This window comes from Coregonus lavaretus (genome assembly GCF_964263955.1).
Source record: "Coregonus lavaretus genome assembly, chromosome: 21".
Classification (NCBI taxonomy): domain Eukaryota; kingdom Metazoa; phylum Chordata; class Actinopteri; order Salmoniformes; family Salmonidae; genus Coregonus; species Coregonus lavaretus.
Window position 1 is genome coordinate 39,016,556 of NC_140008.1, and position 22,982 is coordinate 39,039,537.

The 22,982-nt window shown below is 42.8% G+C and overlaps 1 protein-coding gene across 1 annotated transcript in view; it reads left to right on the forward strand.

Annotated features, from left to right (window-relative positions):
- LOC311148418 (G-protein-signaling modulator 2-like) overlaps window positions 1-20,913 on the forward strand; it is a 38,522-nt gene extending 17,609 nt beyond the window's left edge. The window contains exons 2-14 of the mRNA XM_084185384.1: window positions 8,011-8,232; window positions 9,455-9,590; window positions 10,606-10,745; window positions 10,960-11,083; window positions 13,469-13,584; window positions 13,848-14,003; window positions 14,225-14,333; window positions 15,442-15,613; window positions 16,041-16,117; window positions 16,369-16,566; window positions 18,426-18,588; window positions 18,819-19,054; window positions 19,289-20,913. Coding sequence (XP_084041510.1) covers window positions 8,011-8,232; window positions 9,455-9,590; window positions 10,606-10,745; window positions 10,960-11,083; window positions 13,469-13,584; window positions 13,848-14,003; window positions 14,225-14,333; window positions 15,442-15,613; window positions 16,041-16,117; window positions 16,369-16,566; window positions 18,426-18,588; window positions 18,819-19,054; window positions 19,289-19,474 — 2,035 coding nt within the window. The 3' untranslated portion in view covers window positions 19,475-20,913. The remainder of the gene's footprint in view (window positions 1-8,010; window positions 8,233-9,454; window positions 9,591-10,605; window positions 10,746-10,959; window positions 11,084-13,468; window positions 13,585-13,847; window positions 14,004-14,224; window positions 14,334-15,441; window positions 15,614-16,040; window positions 16,118-16,368; window positions 16,567-18,425; window positions 18,589-18,818; window positions 19,055-19,288) is intronic.
- Window positions 20,914-22,982: the final 2,069 nt, after the last annotated feature.

A 22,982-nucleotide genomic window follows, 5' to 3' on the forward strand; every position in this document is an offset into this window, starting at 1 on the left:
TCCGAACCACGTACACAGATGGGTGTGCTGTAGAGCCGAACTGTCTTCGTGGAGAGCTGTATACCAACATGACAAAGGTATTTCTGCAGTCCATGTCATTGGTCTGGTGTGCCCTGAGTACCAGTTGTGCTATCATGCTATCATGCAAACAGCAATTGTCATGAGCACAAACAGATCTGGGACCAGGCTAGGTTTGATATACTCTGACTGGGACAGCACTCTGACCGTAACTGCTATGTTTGCTGTTTGCTATCTTATGTGTATATTTGTTCTGGTGGTGGTGGTGGTGGTGGTGGTGGTGGTGGTGGTTGTTGTTGTTGGATTTTAACACTAGAACCGCCATAGGCCAATGCTCCCCCCCCCCCCCCCAAAAGCGATGTCCTGCTCCTTCCCTGACTTTTCCTAAATGTTTTGTATTTTACACTGCTCATTTGTCAGAATTTTAAAATCACAAACAGAAAAGTATTTAGAGCCTTTTAATCTGCAAAGACAATGTGCTGTATGACGTTGGTACATTTACATTTAAGTCATTTAGCAGACGCTCTTATCCAGAGCGACTTACAAATTGGTACCCAGCCATGCGCTAATGCGTCGCTCTCTCCTCACTGAATGAATCACAAATGGATGAATGGGTGATAATTGTGCACCTTACTTCACAATTGAGTATAAATTAGGCCTAACTGAATGAGGGTGAAGAGGCTGATTTCATTTAGAAAGATAATAGTGTAATCATGACTTTGTAATGCCTATTTATCAGCAGCCAATAATTTGAGCGCGCCTTGCAGGTTGATACCATTCTCTTTTTAATAATAATAATAATATGCCATTTACGTTTTACTTTGTAAAAATAAGCTGTTATGGGACTGTTTTATTTACTATAACACGCTTACTAATCACATTTATTGTAAGGGAAACGAAAACATGCTACATGTTGCAGTAGGCCTTTAGAATAATGCAAAACATATCCTTGACTCTGTCCAGTGACGCAATTGATGCCAGCCAACTGAATGAATGACAAATGGATGGAATGGGTGATAATTATGCAAGTTGCTAAACAATCAAATGTAAATGTGGCCTAACTGAATGATGAGGGTGAAGATGTTGATTTAATTTAGAACAACAATAGTGTAATGATGAGTTTGTGTTATGCGTATTTATCAGCGTTGGTGCTCATGTTAATAATTTAACCGCGCGCCTTGAGGGTTCATACCATTCTCTTTTATGTTTTACTTTGTAAAAAGAAGCTGTTACAGGGCTATTTTATTTACTGTAACTATGTTACTAATCTAATGTATTGTAAGGGAAACAAAAACATGCTATGTGTTGCAGTAGGCCTTTAGAATAATACAAAACATGTCCTCTATCCAACATGATGAGCAGATAACAAATGATGCCAGTCAGCCTGCACAGCTCTGGCCCATCGAAACTATACCAAAACTAATTTTGCACATAATGAGAGTTAGCCTATAAACAAGATTAAATTGACAATCTGATGAGCATATTCTGCAGTTTCTATTACACTTACCTTTGTCAAATACAGTGCATTCAGAAAGTATTCAGACCCCTTGACTTTGTCCACATTTTGTTACAGCCTTATTCTAAAATGGATTCTATTGTTTTTTTCCCTCATCAATCTACACACAATACCCCATAATGACAAAGCTAAAACAGGTTTTTAGATTTTTGCAAATTTATAAAAAATGAACATAACTTATTTAAATAAGTATTCAGACCCTTTGCTGTGAGACTCGAAATTGAGCTCAGGTGCATCCTGTTTCCATTGATCATCCTTGATGTTTCTACAACTTGATTGGAGTCCACCTGTGGTAAATTCAATTGATTGGACATTATTTGGAAAGGCACCCAGCCAAACTGAGCAATTAGGAGAGAAGGGCTTTGGTCAGGGAGGTGACCAAGAACCAAATGGTCACTCCGACAGAGCTCCAGAGTTCCTCTGTGGAGATGGGAGAACCTTCCAGAAGGACAACCATCTCTGCAGCACTCCACCAATCAGGCCTTTATGGTAGACTGGCCAGACGGATGCCACTCCTCAGTAAAAGGCACATTACAGCCCGCTTAGAGTTTGCCAAAAGGCACCTAAAGGACTCTCAGACCATGAGAAACAAGATTCTCTGGTCTGATGAAACCAGAGCCCGGACTTGAACCCGATCGAACATCTCTGGAGAGACCTGAAAAAAGCTGTGCAGTGACGCTCCCCATTCAACCTGACAAAGCTTGAGAGGGTCTGCAGAGAAGAATGGGATAAACTCCCCAAATACAGGTGTGCCAAGCTTGTAGTGTCATACGCAAGAAGACTCAAGGCTGTAATCACTGCCAACGTTGCTTCAACAAAGTACTGAGTAAAGGGTCTGAATACTTATGTAAATGTCATATTTCAGTAAAAAAAAATATTGATTTGCAAAAAAATCTAAACCTGTTTTTGCTTTGTTGTTATGGGGCAAAATGTGTAGATTGATGAGGGGGGAAACAATTATTGAATCCATTGTAGATAAAGGCTGTAACGTAACAAAATGTGGAAAAAGTCGAGGGGTCTGAATACTTTCTGAATGCACTGTAACTCTCATAATTCAAGAGGTACAGCTCGGTATTTCCAAATTTCCCTTTTTCCAAGAATATCCGTGCTGTCCATACATTCAGCACATGACCACTCACGTGGCAGCATTGCTCTGCCTACTAAGCAAAAACTAGTAACATAATAAACGTACAATTTAAAATATGCTATTCTGTCGTCAATGGATGAATGGGCGATAGAAACCAGATAAACTGATAATGGTGCATCTGACTTCAATGAACTAAATGATGAAGAGGGTGATTTAATTTGATTGATTTGAAGGATGAGGGTGAAAGTGGTTTATAATCTCCCCTCAGAGAGTCAAATCAGACACTGAGTACAACGTTCACAATGGCAAGTCGAACCAAACGAATGGACGCACTGACAGCATTGCAAATGCTGCCTAATGTAGACGAGTTGTAGTCAGATGGAGGATCGGATATTGAGCTTGAAATCGATGTTGCTGATGAGGAGTCTTCATCTGATTCTGATGTTGACTTCAAGCCTCTGCCTCCGATGCCTGAGCTTCGCCGCAGAAAAACGAGAACAGAGCCAACTGTCACAGTGATCCCAACTGCCATGGTGAGACAGGAGTCTGGGAACGATGGCACAGTTTGGGTAGAAAAGTGTGTAGAGAGCTCAACAGGAAGGCGGCCTTCCCAGAATATTCTCACAGAGAGAGCAGGCCCTACACCTCACGCAAAGAGACAAATTGCCAGCGCACTAAAGAGATTTCTTTGTTTATGTGACATGCAGATGTTGAAGCACATCAGAGATTGTACTGTCGCTCATGCGCACAGAAAAGGAAACAGTAGGTGGGACATGTCTATGGATGAACTCAAAGCATTTATTGCACTTTTGTATGTCCACAGAGCATATGGCGGAAAGAGCAAGGATGTGGGGTCATTTTGGCCTGATTGGTATGGGGTGGACTTTTTCCGAGAGACCACATGCCACACAAACGCTTCAGAGAGATTATTCGACACCTGCCTTTTGATGACAAGGAGACAAGACCGATACGCGTGCAGAAAGACAAGTTTGCCGCCGTCTCCGACACCTGGAAAAGTTTTGTGAATTGCATCGCTTGTTACCAGCCAGGAGAAAACATAACTGTTGATGAGCAACTGTTCCCAACAAAAGCTTGGTGCTGTTTTACCCAATACATGGCCAACAAACCAGACAAATTTGGAATTAAGTTTTGGTTAGCCGCCGATGTCGAAACCAAGTCCTTGCTCAATGGCTTTCCATATCTGGGGAAAGCTGAAACCAGGCCAGCAGGTGAGCGTCTGTCTGAGACTGGTTTTGAGACTCGTGGAGCCTTACATGGGCAAAGGCAGAAATGTGACCATGGACAACGTCTTCACATTAATTTCCCTGGCAGACAAGTTGATTGCAAAGAAGACTAGACCTGCTCGGAACAATAAACAAACAAAGGCGGGAGCTGCCCCCCCTGCAAAACAACATACAGTGCCTTGCAAAAGTATTCATCCCCGTTGGCGTTTTTCCTATTTTGTTGCATTACAATCTGTAATTTTAAATGGATTTTTGTTTGGATTTCATGTTATGGACATACACAAAAAGTCCAAATTGGTGAAGTGAAATGAAAAAAAAAAACTTGTATAAAAAAAAATGCTACAAAATAAATAACGGAAAAGTGGTGTATTCACCCCCTTTGCTATGAAGCCCCTAAATAAGATGTGGTGCAACAAATTACCTTCAGAAGTCACATAATTAGTTAAATAAAGTCCACCTGTGTGCAATCTTAAGTGTCACATGATCTCAATATACAGCTGCGGAAAAAATTAAGAGACCACTGCAAAATTATCAGTTTCTCCGGTTTTACTATTTATAGGTATGTGTTTGGGTAAAAATAACATTTTTGTTTTATTCTATAAACTACTGACAACATTTCTCCCAAATTCCAAATAAAAATATTGTCATTTAGAGCATTTATTTGCAGAAAATGACAACTGGTCAAAATAACAAAAAAGATGCAGTGTTGTCAGACCTCGAATAATGCAAAGAAAATAAGTCCATGTTCATTTTTAAACAACACAATACTAATGTTTTAACTTAGAAAGAGTTCAGAAATCAATATTTGGTGGAATAACCCTGATCTTTCAATCACAGCTTTCATGCGTCTTGGCATGCTCTCCACCAGTCTTTCACATTGACGTTGGGTGACTTTATGCCACTCCTGGCGCAAAGATTCAAGCAGCTCGGCTTTCTTTGATGGCTTGTGACCATCCATCTTCCTCTTGATCACATTCCAGAAGTTTTCAATGGGGTTAAGGTCTGAAGATTGGGCTGGCCATGACAGGGTCTTGATCTGGTGGTCCTCCATCCACACCTTGATTGACCTGGCTGTGTGGCATGGCACATTGTCCTGCTGGAAAAGCCAATCCTCAGAGTTGGGGAACAATGTCAGAGCAAAAGGAAGCAAGTTTTCTTCCAGGACAACCTTGTACGTGGCTTGATTCATGCATCCTTCACAAAGACAAATCTGCCTGATTCCAGCCTTGCTGAAGCACCCCCAGATCATCACCAATCCTCCACCAAATTTCACAGTGGGTGCGAGACACTGGCTTGTAGGCCTCTCCAGGTCTCCGTCTAACCATTAGACGACCAGGTGTTGGGCAAAGCTGAAAATTGGACTCGTCAGAGAAGATGACCTTACTCCAGTCCTCTACGGTCCAATCCTTATGTTCTTTTGCAAACCTCAGCCTGGCTCTTCTTTGCTTCTCATTGATTAAGGTCTTTTTTCTAGCTTTGCACGACTTCAGCCCTGCCCCTAGGAGCCTGTTTCGAACCGTCCTCGCCGTGCACTTCACCCCAGCTGCCGTTTGCCATTATTTTTGTAGGTCATTTGATGTCATCCTACGGTTGTTGAGTGACATTCGAATGAGTTGGCGGTCATCCCGGTCAGTAGAGAGTAGTTTTCGCCCTCTGCCGTCTGTAGCTTTGTTGTCCACAATGTCTGCTGCTTGACCTTGTCCTTATGAACCGCCGTCTTTTGACATTTTAAACATCCCCACAGCATGATGCTGTCACCACCATGCTTCACCGTAGGGATGGTGCCAGGTTTCCTCCATACGTGACGCTTGGCATTCAGACCAAGAGTTCAGTCTTAGTTTCATTAAACCAGATAATCTTGTTTCTCATGCTCTGAGAGTCTTTAGGTGCTTTTTGGCAAACTCCAAGCGGGGTGTCATGTGTCTTTTACTGAGGTGTGGCTTCCGTCTGGCCACTCTACCATGAAGGCCTGATTTGGTGGAGTGCTGCAGAGATGTTTGTCCTCCTGGAAGGTTCTCCCATCTCCACAGAGGAACTTTGGAACTCTGTCAGAGTGACCATCGGGTTCTTGGTCACCTTCCTGACCAAGGCCCTTCTCCCCCGATTGCTCAGTTTGGCAGGGCGGCCAGCTCTAGGAAGAGTCTTGGCGGTTCCAATCTTCTTACATTTAAGAATGATGGAGGCCACTGTGTTCTTTGGGACCTTCAATGCTGCAGAAATGTTTTGCTACCCTTCCCCAGATCTGTGCCTCGACACAATCCTGTCTTTGAGCTCTACGGACAATTCCTTCGACCTTGTGGCTTGGATTTTGCTCTGACATGCACTGTCAACTGTGGGACCTTATATAGACAGGTATGTGCATTTCCAAATCATGTCCAATCAAGTGAATTTACCACAGATGGACTCCAATCAAGTTGTAGAAACATCTCAAGGATGATCAGTGGAAACAGGATGCACCTGAGCTCAATTTCGAGTCTCATAGCAAAGGGTCTGAATACTTATGTAAATAAGGTTCAAACTAAATTAAAAAATGTCTAAACCTGTTTTCACTTTGTCATTATGGGGTATTGTGTGTATATTGATGAGGAGAAAAATACATTTAATCAATTTTAGAATAAGGCTGTAACGTAACAAATGTCAAGTCGGCATGTGCACACGAAACAAGGCCCATGAAAACTGTGTGCAGTGCAACCGATTTGTTTGTGGTGCTTGCTCACACAAAGTCCCGACGCTGTGTGCTGACTGTGGACCCGAAGCATAAAGAGAAGACGCGATTGATTCAGTCGTAAAGGCACGGGTGTAAGGGCACAATGCAGTGTCCGATACAATCAACAAATGACTGTTTTTATATTTTGCCTTGAATATATTTCCAAGAATATTTCTTTATGCAATTCATCCTTTACATTTGTTCATACACTGGTGCTTTTGTTTAAGAATACACTAAATAATTTCACATGCGCACCTGGATGGTTATGATGTTAGATTTTAGATTTTAATCGTTTAGCAGACGCTCTTATCCAGAGCGACTTACAATTAGTGAGTGCATACATTTTTTTTTTTTTTTTTTTTTTTTTTGTCATACTGGCCCCCCGTGGGAATCGAACCCACAACCCTGGCGTTGCAAGCGCCATGCTCTATTATTATTATTATTATTATTATTATTATTATTATTATTATCATCTTTTTTGTTTCTACTTTGTCAAAAGAAGCTGTAACTGGACTTTATTCATTACTATAAGTCTATTACTAATCAAATCTACAAATAAAGTTGATCAAATGGATTACACTGTAATGTTTTTATTGTAAGGGGAAACAAAAATAGGCTATAGGCCTAAATTTTTTCTAGGACTTTGTGGAATTATACAAAATATATCCATGACACTATCTAAACAAATAACTATTGTTTTTAGTATTTTTTTATTGATATATTTCCACAAATATTTCTTCATTCAATTCATCCTTTACAATAGTTTATGCACTGTTTATCAAGCGTTGGTGCTTATGTTTGCGCACTTTGCGGGTTGATATGGATCTGATGCATGTGCTAAAGGGGACGCCCGGAAACGTTCTCTAGTGGGTACTTCTATGCTGAAAGGCCATGCGGTTCTAGTGTTGATGTTGTTTTACCCTGTCTGCCGCACAAAATGTCCAGGTACATAAACGTGTTGGGTACGGTTAATTTCCATGTGCCTATAGGCAGAACCTAGCAGCTTAGGTAGGGTAATTCTCCTGAGGTTAAGCGTCACTAGCTGTAAATCAGCTATGGGGGTCTTAATAGATAATACTATGTCTAATATATGGTCTACTTTGAACCAGATGGATTATAGGCTTGACTTATGTTATGGTCTGGGCCTGGAGAATGAGTGGATAAGGATGTTCATATAATGAGAGTTTAGGGGAGAATGTGACTGACTCTGTTGGATACATTTTCTGTCTTCCCTCTGTTTTATTAAACCTTTTAAAATACAAAAGTGGTTTGCCTTATCCTTTGAATTCATAATTTCCACACCTGAACAACCTAAAATTCATAACAAACGAAAGTACACCTCAACTTTCCTCCCAAATGAGTTTCTGTTCCTAGACAGTCTGATCACACGCGTACGCACGCACAGAAATTGGGCTATAAAGTGTTCTTCTCCTTCTAGGATGGAGATGTCATGTCTGGAGCTGGCTCTGGAGGGAGAGAGGCTGTGTAAGGTGGAGGATTACCGCGCCGGGGTCTCCTCCTTCGAGTCGGCCATCCAGGTGGGCACAGAGGACCTCCAGATCCTCAGCGCCATCTACAGCCAGCTGGGCAACGCCTACTTCCACCTGCAGGAGTACAACAAGGCTCTGGAGTACCACTGCCATGACCTCACCCTCACCAGGTACACACACTTAGCAGGACCTCACACTGACCAGGTACACAGCACCGCCATGACATCACAACACCACTACAACCTCACTTTGACCTAACCTAATGTAGCAGGCGTGAAATAAACACATGAAACTAGATACCATACATACTGGTCTTGACGAGAAGGGAAAAACAACTTGGGAGGTTCTGTTTTGCGCTGCTCAACCAATCCAGTAAATGTGGAGGGGGAGTTAAGATGGAGTTGTTGGGGACTCTGTAGAGGCTACTCGGGTGCACGCTACCGCCATGACCTCTCTGACCAGGCGCACACTACCGCCATGACCTTAGGAACGTACAGTCCGCCTTAAGACACTGCCTTTGGCCAAGTGAAGATTTCATAACATTTACATTTTACATTTTAGTCATTTAGCAGACGCTCTTATCCAGAGCGACTTACAGTTAGTGTGTGCGTACATGATTTTTTTTATTTTTCATACTATTTTTCATACCCCGGTGGGAATCGAACCCACAACCCTGGCGTTGCAAACGCCATGCTCTACCAACTTAGCTACATCCCTGCCGGCCATTCCCTCCCCTACCCTAGACGACGCTGGGCCAATTGTGCGCCGCCCCATGGGTCTCCCGGTCACGGCCGGCTACGACAGAGCCTGGATTCGAACCAGGATCTCTAGTGGCACAGCTAGCACTGCGATGCAGTGCCTTAGACCACTGCGCCACTCGGGAGACACATAAGACTAACATGAGACTATGCTGCCCTTATAAAACTGGTCCAATGCGAGGTTTGTTGCACTCTTAAATTTACGTTTAAGTCATTTAGCAGACGCGCTTATCCAGAGTGACTTACAGTAGTGAGTGCATACATTTTCGTACTGGTTCCCCGTGGGAATCGAACCCACAACCCTGGCGTTGCAAGCGCCATGCTCTACCAACTGAGCCACACGGGACCATGTGAAATGTGAAGGTCTGGAGAAATGAGAGCTGGGGGACTGGTAAAGTGACCAAGTGATCAGTTTGTTGGTTTGGTCAGAAAGTAAGCAAAGCACCCAGGTCACAGTATCTCATGGGGATGAAACATTTATCACTTCAAATGGGAGCCTTACTAGAGTAGGGAGACAAACGCTGGTTTGTGGAACAAATTCTAATTTCTCCTTTCTGGGTCAAGAGTGCCTGGCATGGTACTGTAAACCATTGACATTTCTCAGATTCTGTGTTTGGATGTGATTTCTCTCCAGAACCATTGGGGATGAACTTGGAGAAGCAAAAGCCAGTGGTAACCTTGGAAACACCTTGAAGGTTCTGGGACGGTTTGATGAAGCAGTGGTCTGTTGCCAAAGACACTATGACATTACCAGAGGGATGTACGATAAGGTGAGACATTCAAACATAATAATTTAATCACAAGTGTTAGGTTCTAAACAAACAGAGTAAAAACTCAAACGGATTACTAGGAAAAGCTCAAACCAAGTTTATTCACCCACTGGGTCAAACAGCTGCTAAGACAAAGACATGTTTACACAAGCACATATATTTAAACCCTCCTACTAGGCAGAGTCAACTCCTTACACATCTAGACAGCCAATACATCTCTGTTGCTAGTCAGGAACTTAATTGGTTCCTCTCATTGGTGTAGTCATGGCCCCGCCTCCTGCTAGAACCTTCCTATGCATGTAAGTATATGTGTGTAACAGGACTGTTCCTTGTCACTTCATCTGACCTGACCTCGGGCCGAATTCCTCACTCCTCCCTAATCCACGGCTGTCCTATATTATCAGTGACTGAAACCAGACTGTTGCCCTTTGCCTCCCTCCTTAGGAGCTATGAGATTTAACAATACCATGTTTTGACAGAATGTAAACTTTCTGCACTCCCCCTTCCTCACTCAGTAACTTTCCATATACCTAGTTCTCATCCACCCTCCATTGACCCCAACATATACATTCCTTACAAAAAGTTATAGTATGGTAACATGAATAAGTATATTTCGAGGTAGAATCCAACACAAGTAAATAATATTATTGGATTGTAATGGTCCTAGAGAGAGCAACATGCTGTTCTAATCTTGGTTCCAGCCCAACACTAATATCTTATTCAAACGTTCAATCAAGACTTTGCTTAACTGAGATTTAGTGCTAGTATGGAACGAAAGCCTGATTACCCAGGACTTTCCAGGACTAGGGCTGGTGACCACTGGTTGGGGCCATAAAAGGGAGCTTGTTCTTCCACTGTTGAATAGTTGGGGAGCTAGAATAACTGATGAATAATTATGTGCTGATGTCTAGAATAGTTTGACACCCGACCTTCTGTTTGTGTGCTGGGCAAGTATTTACAACGTTGGTTGTGTTGGTCTGTGAAATGCTGGTGGTGTGTGTGTGTGTGTGTGTAGGTTGGGCAGGCCCGAGCGCTGTATAATTTCGGCAACGTTTACTACTCCAAGGGGAAGAGCATCTGCTGGACTGGAGCGGAGCCAGGAGAAATCCCAGAGGAGGCCAAGTTCGCGCTGATCAAAGCCACAGAGTATTACGAGTGAGTTAATCAGTGGGTTTCTATAATGGAGTCCGCCTATGCTCTAATGGTGAATAAATATTACTTTTGTGAATGTCTGTTACCTTTTAATACTTTCTATGATGGAGTCTGCTGAAAAATAACTAAGTGAGTGTAAATCACAGTCTATGAATAAATGACTTTTGGTGATTGAGTTACCTTTTATGTACTTTTTTTGTCTCTGTTTATTGTATAGATTCAACCTGTCCATTGTGAAGGACTTGGGGGATCGGGCAGCACAGGGACGAACCTATGGTAATCTAGGTAACACATACTATCTGCTCGGAAACTTCCAGAAAACTGTGGTGGCCCATGAACAGGTACATACCCTAACTTAGTGGCATCACAAGTCTTAGTACATGACTATCAGGGTTATTTATGTATGTATGTATACATATACATACATACACACACACACACACACACACACACACACACACACACACACACACACAGTGAGGGGAAAAAAGTATTTGATCCCCTGCTGATTTTGTACGTTTGCCCACTGACAAAGAAATGATCAGTCTATAATTTTAATGGTAGGTTTATTTGAACAGTGAGAGAATATATACATATATAATGTATATATATATAGCCCTATTTGGTAAAAGACTAAGTCCATATTATGGCAAGAACAGCTCAAATAAGCAAAGAGAAACGACAGTCCATCATTACTTTAAGACATGAAGGTCAGTCAATACGGAACATTTCAAGAACTTTGACAGTTTCTTCAAGTGCAGTCGCAAAAACCATCAAGCGCTATGATGAAACTGCCTCTCATGAGGACCACCACAGGAATGGAAGACCCATGAGGACCACCACAGGAATGGTATACAGAAGATAGCCCTATTTGGTAAAAGACTAAGTCCATATTATGGCAAGAACAGCTCAAATAAGCAAAGAGAAACGACAGTCCATCATTACTTTAAGACATGAAGGTCAGTCAATACGGAACATTTCAAGAACTTTGACAGTTTCTTCAAGTGCAGTCGCAAAAACCATCAAGCGCTATGATGAAACTGCCTCTCATGAGGACCACCACAGGAATGGAAGACCCATCGTTACCTCTGCTGCAGAGGATAGGTTCATTAGAGTTACCAGCCTCAAAAATTGCAGCCCAAATAAATGCTTCAGAGTTCAAGTCACAGACACATCTCAATATCAACTGTTCAGATGGAACTATGTGAATCAGGCCTTCATGGTCGAATTGCTGCAAAGAAACCACTACTAAAGGACACCAATAATAAGAAGAGACCTGCTTAGGCCAAGAAACACAAGCAATGGACATTAGACCGTGGAAATTTGTCATTTGGTCTCGAGTCCAAATTTTTTATTTTTAGTTCCAACCGCCATGTCTTTGTGAGAAAGTGTGGGTGAACTGATTATCTCCGCATGTGTAGTTCCCACCGTAAAGCATGGAGGAGGAGGTGTTATGGTGTGGGAGTGTTTTGCTGGTGACTCTGTCTGTGATTTATTTAGAATTCAAGGCACACTTAACCAGCATGGCTACCACAGCATTCTGCAGCGATATGGCATCCCATCTGGTTTGGGCTTAGTGGGACTGTCATTTGATTTTCAACAGGACAATGACCCAACACACCTCCAGGCTGTGGAAGGGCTATTTTACCAAGAAGGAGAGTGATGGAGTGATGCATCAGATGAGCTGGCCTCCACAATCCCCCGACCTCAACCCAATTGAGATGGTTTGGGATGAGTCGGACAGCAGAGTTAAGGAAAAGCAGCCAACAAGTGCTCAGCATATGTGGGAACTCCTTCAAGACTGTTTGAAAAGCAATCCAGGTGAAGCTGGTTTAGAGAATGCAAAGACTGTGCAAAGCTGTCATCAAGGCAAAGGGTGGCTTTTTTGAAGAATCTCAAATATACATTATTTTGTTTTAACACTTTTTTGGTTACTACATGATTCCATATGTGTTATTTCATAGTTTCGATGCCTTCACTATTATTCTACAATGTAGAAAATAGTAAAAAATAAGACAAACCCTTGAATGAGTAGGTGTGTTCACACTTTTGACTGGTACTGTATATACAGTGGGGAGAACAAGTATTTGATACACTGCCGATTTTGCAGGTTTTCCTACTTACAAAGCATGTAGAGGTCTGTAATTTTTATCATAGGTACACTTCAACTGTGAGAGACGGAATCTAAAACAAAAATCCAGAACATCACATTGTATGATTTTTAAGTAATTAATTTGCATTTTATTGTATGACATAAGTATTTGATCACCTACCAACCAGTAAAAATTTGGGCTCTCACAGACCTGTTAGTTTTTCTTTAAGAAGCCCTCCTGTTCTCCACTCATTACCTGTATTAACTGCACCTGGTTGAACTCGTTACCTGTATAAAAGACACCTGTCCACACACTCAATCAAACAAACAGACTCCAACCTATCCACAATGGCCAAGACCAGAGAGCTGTGGAAGGACATCAGGGATAAAATTGTAGACCTGCACAAGGCTGGGATGGGCTACAGGACAATAGGCAAGCAGCTTGGTGAGAAGGCAAGAACTGTTGGCGCAATTATTAGAAAATGGAAGAAAGTGTATCAGATACTTGTTCTCCCCACTGTATGTATATCACATACATGATGCCTGTGTGAATATTGTTTTATGATATTATATGTTCTCGTTTCTTTATTTAGTAGAACGAGAACATCACTCTGACCTTGATTTGTTTTTGTAGCGTCTCCTCATCGCTAAGGAGTTTGGGGACAGGGCGGCTGAGAGGAGGGCCTACTGTAACCTAGGGAACGCCTACATCTTCTTGGGCCAGTTTGGAGTGGCAGCTGAACATTACAAGTGAGTGGACTTACTTCCTTAGACCAATTGACCATCAAAGGCCCAGGAATTTTCAGACACTCCTGTCTTGTACTGCCCAGTTAGGACATGCATGTTTGGACTTGGGAAAGAAGAAAACAATTAAGGGAAAAGGGTTGTGGGGAAATTATAATAAGTGAATATGATGTTTCTGGAAGTCTCTTACCAAAGCCCCACAGCAAGCAAGACTAGTTTTTGGTGACCTCTTCCTTATCATCCTCTGACCCTTGACCTCTGCCCCCCAGGAGGACTCTGCAGCTGGCCAGGCTGCTGAAGGACAAGGCTGTGGAGGCTCAGGCCTGTTACAGCCTGGGGAACACCTACACACTGCTGCAGGACTACGAGAGAGCCATCGACTACCACCTCAAACACCTCATCATCGCACGGGAGCTCAAGGACAGGTACACACGCTTACTTGGTTGCTTATGGTTGTCGAGCGTATATGATCATGACCATCTTCTTTAATTATGAGTCCTCTGATGGCTCTAGAGACCAATGTTCATCTTTTCCCAAGACACACATTGTTCAAAAGGCTTATGCAAAGTGTTCACAGTAGAGAAGTGTACTTTCTGAGTTGGCATTACTCAATCTCTCTTCTGTCTGTCCCTCTGTGTTTGTTCAGGGTCGGGGAGGGAAGAGCATGCTGGAGTTTAGGAAATGCCCACAAGGCCCTGGGGAATCATCAGGAGGCCATTCACTTTGCTGAGAAACATCTGGAGATATCCAAAGAGGTGCTTTTTACTGCCTGGTCAATGTTTAGTCCACTTCCCTATCACTTCCCTATCCATCAGCCAGAAGAGAGCCACCACCAGCACCTCAGAGCTCTGACGAGACCCATGGAGGGACAAACACTGTGCAGAACTGGTTGAAATTATGTTTCAACCAGTTTTGCCCACTGGGAAGTTACTGGCTATAATCTTACTAGCTGTGTGAGAAATTCTGCCACTGTTTGAGGACAAGGGACGTTGAGTAGGAAAAATTAGTATTTATTATTGAAAACCTACGCATTTTGGCACTATTTTCCCTTTTGACTGTCTGCAGCCTTACCTCGGACAAGAGTTAACCCTATCAGACCAGATATTTTTATATATTTAACTTTGACTATATTTCACTGCTTCGCTTAAGTAAAACGTTTTAAACTTCTTAGACTACCACAAAAATACTTTTAAAGAGGTGAAGCAATTGAACAACAAATCAAAACATGGAAAATTACCATCTGATCTGATTACAATTGTTTGTGCCCTGTGCAATGCCATCTATATGTGTACTGTATGTCCTGACAAGGGAATCACCACAGAACAACAAGGCATGTTAAGTAGGAGAAGTCAGTTCGACCCATGGGGCGGCGCACAATTGGCCCAGCGTCGTCCAGGGTAGGGAAGGGAATGGCTGGCAGGGATGTAGCTCAGTTAGTAGAGAATGGCGTTTGCAACGCCAGGGTTGTGGGTTTGATTCCCACGGGGGGCCAGTATGAAAAATAAAAAAATAATGGATGCACTCACTAACTGTAAGTCGCTCTGGATAAGAGCGTCTGCTAAATGACTAAAATGTAAATGTAAATGTAATGCATGTTATCAGTACCTGTCATCTAGTCACAGCTCTTTCTACATGGAAATAACCTGCTCGTTATTATCCAATAAGTCACAACTCTAGGAATTCTGTATGAATAAAATGAATGAGGCAATCTCTTCCGGTACCGAGGGGAGGGGTGAGGACAACAACACCTGGACTCTCTCTATGGCCAGATGATTCCCCTGCTGTGTTCGAGTTGTGTTCCTCTTATGCAGTTCTCACTGGTTTTTTTTCTATAATACACTTCTCATCCTGTATTTGGTCCAGACTGGAGACAAAAATGGCGAGGCAACCGCCAGGATGAACGTGTCAGACCTGAAGTTATTGCTGGTTCTGGGTCAGAACCCAAGCTCAAGCCTCAACACCAACAACAGCTCCGACTTTAACACCAACAGCTCTGTTCTGACTGAGAACCTCAGGAAGCAGAACACCTTACCAGGTACAAGTCCCTTCCGGCCTGCCTGTAACAATGCTACACTATTATTATTATTATCATTATTATTGTTATTATTATGATTATTGATTTTAGTGTAAATAAATATGATCCTGTGTAGCTCAGTTGGTAGAGCATGGCGCTTGCAATGTCAATCGTGGGTTTGATTCCCGCTGGGGCCACCCATGCGAAAATGTATGCACACAGTACTGTAAGTCGCTTTGAATAAAAGTGTCTGCTAAATGGCATATAATAATAATAATAATAATAATATTATTATTATTATAAATAAGCATTATTCCATTTGTACTCATTATTCTGAACTTTACACATCTGTAGTCCGGAGTAAGTCCAGGTGCAAGCCTGGCAAAGTGACACAAATGGGAGTAGATACATATGGCACCCATACCGACTTCTGATATGTTCGTTTCAGGCATTAAGTCAGAAGGAAGGAGGAACAGTATAGAGAACTTGGAGCTGATAGGGCTTAGTCCTGAAAAAACTGTAGAGGTGGGTACAAAAATATGTACAGTACACATGCATATTAACACATTTACATAAGCTTATGAGCAGAAATATCCCTTATCCGTAATGTTACTATTGTATTGATTTATGTACATTTAGTTTTTATTGATTGATATTATATAGTATTGGTGACGTCTCAACTAAACTGCCTACACACACCACCTATCACTCCCCTATCATCAATGTTTATTTTCATGTACCGGTACTTTTGTCATCATGTACTGCCCTTACAACAGAACTGGGACGAAGTCGTGTTCAGGCCTCCTAACCCTAAATCCAGCATGGCCAAGGCCACCTCCAAGCTGTTCTTTATCAACCGGCTCAGAGGGAAGAAACACAAGAAGCACAGCTCTCCTACCAGAGACGGAGTCCTCCAGGACACCAGCAACAAACCCACAGCCCCAGAGATGGACACACAGAAGTCAGAAGCCAAGGTAGCTTCAACTGTAGAGATAAGCCTACATAGTAGTGTAATCATATAAATCATATACAGTGGGGGGGAAAAGTATTGAGTCAGCCACCAATTGTGCAAGTTCTCCCACTTAAAAAGATGAGAGAGGCCTGTAATTTTCATCATAGGTACACATCAACTATGACAGACAAATTGAGGGAAAAAAATCCAGAAAATCACATTGTAGGATTTTTTATGAATTTATTTGCAAATTATGGTGGAAAATAAGTATTTGGTCACCTACAAACAAGCAAGATTTCTGGCTCTCACAGACCTGTAACTTTTTCTTTAAGAGGCTCCTCTGTCCTCCACTTGTTACCTGTATTAATGGCACCTGTTTGAACTTGTTATCAGTATAAAAGACACCTGTCCACAACCTCAAACAGTCACACACCAAACTCCACTATGGCCAAGACCAAAGAGCTGTCAAAGGACACCAGAAACAAAATTGTAGACCTGCACCAGGCTGGGAAGACTGAATCTGCAATAGGTAAGCAGCTTGGTTTGAAGAAATCAACTGTGGGAGCAATTATTAGGAAATGGAAGACATACAAGACCACTGATAATCTCCCATGATCTGGGGCTCCACGCAAGATCTCACCCCGTGGGGTCAAAATGATCACAAGAACGGTGAGCAAAAATCCCAGAACCACACGGGGGGACCTAGTGAATGACCTGCAGAGAGCTGGGACCAAGGTAACAAAGCCTACCATCAGTAACACACTACGCCGCCAGGGACTCAAATCCTGCAGTGCCAGACGTGTCCCCCTGCTTAAGCCAGTACATGTCCAGGCCCGTCTGAAGTTTGCTAGAGTTGGATGATCCAGAAGAGGATTGGGAGAATGTCATATGGTCAGATTAAACCAAAATATAACTTTTTGGTAAAAACTCAACTCGTCGTGTTTGGAGGACAAAGAATGCGGAGTTGCATCCAACGAACACCATACCTACTGTGAAGCATGGGGGTGGAAACATCATGCTTTGGGGCTGTTTTTCTGCAAAGGGACCAGGATGACTGATCCGTGTAAAGGAAAGAATGAATGGGGCCATGTATCGTGAGATTTTGAGTGAAAACCTCCTTCCATCAGCAAGGGCATTGAAGATGAAACGTGGCTGGGTCTTTCAGCATGACAGTGATCCCAAACACACCGCCTGGGCAACGAAGGAGTGGCTTCGTAAGAAGCATTTCAAGGTCCTGGAGTGGCCTAGCCAGTCTCCAGATCTCAACCCCATAGAAAATCTTTGGAGGGAGTTGAAAGTCCGTGTTGCCCAGCGACAGCCCCAAAACATCACTGCTCTAGAGGAGATCTGCATGGAGGAATGGGCCAAAATACCAGCAACAGTGTGTGAAAACCTTGTGAAGACTTAGAGAAAACGTTTGACCTGTGTCATTGCCAACAAAGGGTATATAACAAAGTAATGAGAAACTTTTGTTATTGACCAAATACTTATTTTCCATCATAATTTGCAAATAAATTCATAAAAAATCCTACAATGTGATTTTCTGGATATTTTTTTCTCATTTTGTCTGTCATAGTTGACGTGTACCTATGATGAAAATTACAGGCCTCTCTCATCTTTTTAAGTGGGAGAACTTGCACAATTGGTGGCTGACTAAATACTTTTTTCCCCCACTGTAATTGGTCTATTGCTATTATTTTAAATATATTCCTACGGGTTCAACAGCCTACTGGGGTTTTTCTACAGTAGATAACATAGAGGTTGGGCATGTTGTGCAGTCTATTGTAACGTTCTTGTCTTTGTAATGATAGCCTTTTTTATGGTTATATGAGACTTTGCTGGTTGTTTTAGTGGGTGTTTTGTGCATCTTTTCTCTTGTAGATTGGAGGTTCTGACACTCTGGGTGGCGAAGGCTTCTTCGACCTCCTCAGTCGTTTCCAGGGCAGCAGAATGGACGACCAAAGATGCTCCTTATTGGACGGCCAGAGCAGTCTCACCGACCCCTTCTCTCTCTGTACCACCCCGCCCGTAGCCATGAGGAAATGTAAGTTAGCCCCGCCTCCCTCTGCATGCCATGTCTACCAATGTGCCTTGTTGGCACTATGTGACCTACGCGTAGTCCAATGCCTTGCCTGTGCTTACCTTCCTTATCCTATTCATAATAAGGAAGGCATAATACACATTTTAAAAAGATTGCTTTGGCGAAGGAGATGTAGCTTTCAGGCTAAACTGAAACCCCTTCCTCACCTCCCTGTCCTCTTCCTCCTCTTGTAGCTACTTCCGCGTGCAAGGCCAACCCGGAGCCTGGGCATATCCGGGACCTGCTGGCCAGCTCCCAGGGCCGTCGGCTGGACGAGCAGAGAGTCAGCGTGGGCAGCAGCTTCCCCGGTCTACGTCTCTGCACCTCTGATCAGCCCCTCAGCCCCCCCACCATGCTCAGTCCTCTGATGACCAGTGCTGACCAGCCTCAGGCTGACGACGTTTTCTTTGACATGCTAGTCAAGTGCCAGGTAATCAAGACAGCCTACAGTAGCCTATTTTAGCTGGTTCACTGAAAATGACTTGACTATTAGTCAGAAGTTAGTAAAAGCCTAATTTGCTTACATACTGAATTAGTACCTATTGTAAAGATGATTAATTGTAACTCATGGACCATATTTATTGAAAAATACTATATATCAGACATTTTACTGACACTGTTGATTTGAGATCACAATCTGGTCTGTTCCAATGTGCCTGTGTAGGGTTCTAGGCTGAATGACCAGCGGTGTGCAGCACCCCCTCCCCCCACTAGGGGTCCTACTGTCCCAGACGAGGACTTCTTCAGCCTCATTCTGCGATCCCAGGTCAACAGGATGGACGAGCAGCGGGTCCCGTTACCACTACCCCCCAGCTCTGACTCTGTCCCTAGCCAGCCCTGCCCAGACTGATGCCCTATATGTCTACCTACCTATCTTCTAACTTCAGCTCAGCCCTGAACTCCTCACAGCCTGGACCAGACTGACTCTATCCCACTTCTACCTGCCCAAGCATGAGCTCCTCAACAGACTGATGCAATCATCACAGGGTTTCCTCTACCACAGCCGAAAATGTATCTACCCTGTGAACCCAATTAACCTCTGCCAGACATTCACGACAGTATTCATTCACGACGGGCCCAGACAGTCAATTACATGTGTCTCCAACTCCACACAACTCTCAATGGATTAGTGGACAGTCTTCTCTGCAGGGAAACATGAACTGAGCTCCCACACTACTCTAGAATCACCAGATTCGAGTTGGATGAAGCGATATGAACTTGACTCCTGCTGAAATGTTTGCATTTTTTATTTCTTTACATAGTGTTTGAGTTGACACTTTCTATTACTGTACAGAAATGTTATTCTGGCAGAGATTTTAATTTTTTTATTGATATGATGATGGAGATCCTTTCAGCTGTTCTCAGTATGTGAAGAACAAAACAGTGCAATGAACTCTGGCACCAATTTACCAGACATGTCATAAACACCTTTTAATGAAATGTACATTCTGTGACATATACGCTTATGTTGATAGAAGAGTTTAAAAATATGATGAGCAAAAAAGAAATTGTACAGGTCAGCTATGTTTTTTACTTCCAGTTTATGCTGTCCTTAGAGAAATAAATCCTAATTTTAACAGAAAATAAGTTGCATTTCCTTATCTGTTTCCAGTATCCTTATCCACTCTGATTCAATGCTTGCTCATGACTAGATGCAAAATGTCTTTGGAACGCCAGCTAAAAAGTTACAATCTACTGGGCTCTGGAAAAATATGTTTATGGAAAAGGAACTTAAGGCAACATTGATCGAATGAATGGCGCAAAGTCTTTGAACAATTCACAATTTAATGTTTACAGTACATTCAAATAATCATCTCACATATAAAGCTGGTGCATATCAGTAACGTTCATCAGTGCATATCATCATGTGGTCATCAACTTCTGTAAATTTGATCAGGCATCTTACATTGTGACTATTCATAACAGGTCCTACCTCGTCCTCAAGCTCGATGCTACTGCATAGAGAGTTGGCTGGTGGTCTAGAAGTCCAGGACAATAACAAAGTTCTGCAGGGCTAAACCATATAGTAAAGTGCTGGTCATGGTTATGTACATTGTAAGGTTTCTTACTAATCTCTAACTTTAGGAGACAGATAAAGGTCCACTGTGGCTCAGTCTATTGATTCAGAGCTCAGTCTTTCTCGTGAGTCATTACATCTGAGGGGGAAAACAACACTTTTTAGAGGTTAGTTAAAAGTTACATTGGTTGATTTTTGAACTGAAAGAACGTGTCACTTCACATAACCTGTGTTCAAGCCTTGGTTCCTCAAATAAACTCTTTTGCAATTTCAGTTTCTGAATACTTTCTGAATTTAAATGGCGTTTACCCCAACCCTGGTTCTGTTGTGGTCCAGAGTTCTAGAATCGGACAAAAAACATTTAACAGGTAACCTCTGACCACTGTGATGTCACTCAGGTTGGTCTCACTTGGGGAAGCAATTGGTTATGGAGGAGCAGGTACAGGAGCCCTTGACTTGGTAGCGTCCTGAGGTGGGCAGGTCTTTGCACTTCGACATGAACGCAGGCAGCGCCGACAATAGGCTCCACTCCTGCTGCTGTAAGACAAACAAGGAGGATTTTTCTGATTACGAATATTTTGACTAGAAAGAAGAATTGTAAAAAAGAAAGAACACGAGTGAAATGTAATAACAGAAGTGCATATTCGACCAGTAGATCAAAACATTAGGTTTAGAAATCAGTTGAAGTTAGGGTAAGGGTTCATGTCTGCTGGCTGGATACGCACTGCCTATAATGCATCATAACCTTGATGGTGTCGTAGGTATCGGCGATGAAGAGGGAGATGAAGGTGTAGAGGTATACAGTTGTGGTCAAAAGTTTTGAGAATGACGCAAATTCTAATTTTCACAAAGTCTGCTGCCTCAGTTTTGATGATGGCAATTTGCATATACTCCAGAATGTCATGAAGAGTGATCAGATTAATTGCAAAATCCCTCTGCCATGAAAATGAAGTTAATCCCCAAAAAACATTTCCACTGCATTTCAGCCCTGCCACAAAAGGACCAGCTGCCATCATGTCAGTGATTATCTCGTTAACACAGGTGAGAGTGTTGACGAGGACAAGGCTGGAGATCACTCTGTCATGCGGATTGAGTTAGAATAACAGACTGGAAGCTTTAAAAGGAGGGTGGTGCTTGAAATCATTGTTCTTCCTCTGTTAGCCATGGTTACCTGCAAGGAAACATGTGCCGTCATCATTGCTTTGCACAAAAAGGCCTTCACAGGCAAGGATATTGCTGCTAGTAAGATTGCACCTAAATCAACCATTTATCGGATCATCAAGAACTTCAAGGAGAGAGGTTCAATTGTTGTGAAGAAGGCGTCAGGGCGCCCAAGAAACTCCAGCAAGCACCAGCACTGTCTCCTAAAGTTGGTTCAGCTGTGGGATCGGGGCACCACCAGTGCAGAGCTTGCTCAGGAATGGCAGCAGGCAGGTGTGAGTGCATCTGCACGCACAGTGAGGCGAAGACTTTTGGAGGATGGCCTGGTGTCAAGAAGGGCAGCAAAGAAGCCACTTCTCTTCAGGAAAAACATCAGGGACAGACTGATATTCTGCAAAAGGTACAGGGATTGGACTGCTGAGGACTGGGGTAAAGTCATTTTCTCTGATGAATCCCCTTTCCGATTGTTTGGGGCATCCGGAAAACACCTTGTCTGGAGAAGACAAGGTGAGCGCTACCATCAGTCCTGTCTCATGCCAACAGTAAAGCATCCTGAGACCATTCATGTGTGGGGTTGCTTCTCAGCCAAGGGAGTGGGCTCACTCGCAATTTTGCCTAAGAACACAACCATGAATAAAGAATGGTACCAACACATCCTCCGAGAGCAACTTCTCCCAACCATCCAAGAACAATTTGGTGACGAACAGTGCCTTTTCCAGCATGATGGAGCACCTTGCCATTTGGCAAAAGTGATAACTAAGTGGCTCGGGGAACAAAACATTAAACTTTTGGGTCCGTGGCCAGGAAACTCCCCAGACCTTAATCCCATTGAGAACTTGTGGTCGATCCTCAAGAGGCGGGTGGACAAACAAAAATCCACAAATTCTGTCAAACTCCAAGCATTGATTATGCAAGAATGGGCTGCCATCAGTCAGGATGTGGCCCAGAAGTTAATTGACAGCATGCCAGGGCGGATTGCAGAGGTCTTGAAAAAGAAGGGTCAACACTGCAAATATTGACTCTTTGCAAAAAATGTAATTGTCAATAAAAGCCTTTGACACTTATGGAATGCTTGTAATTATACTTCAGTATACCAAAAATATATCATAACACTGAAGCAGCGAACTTTGTGAAGACCAATACTTGTGTCATTCTCAAAACTTTTGACCACGACTGTACT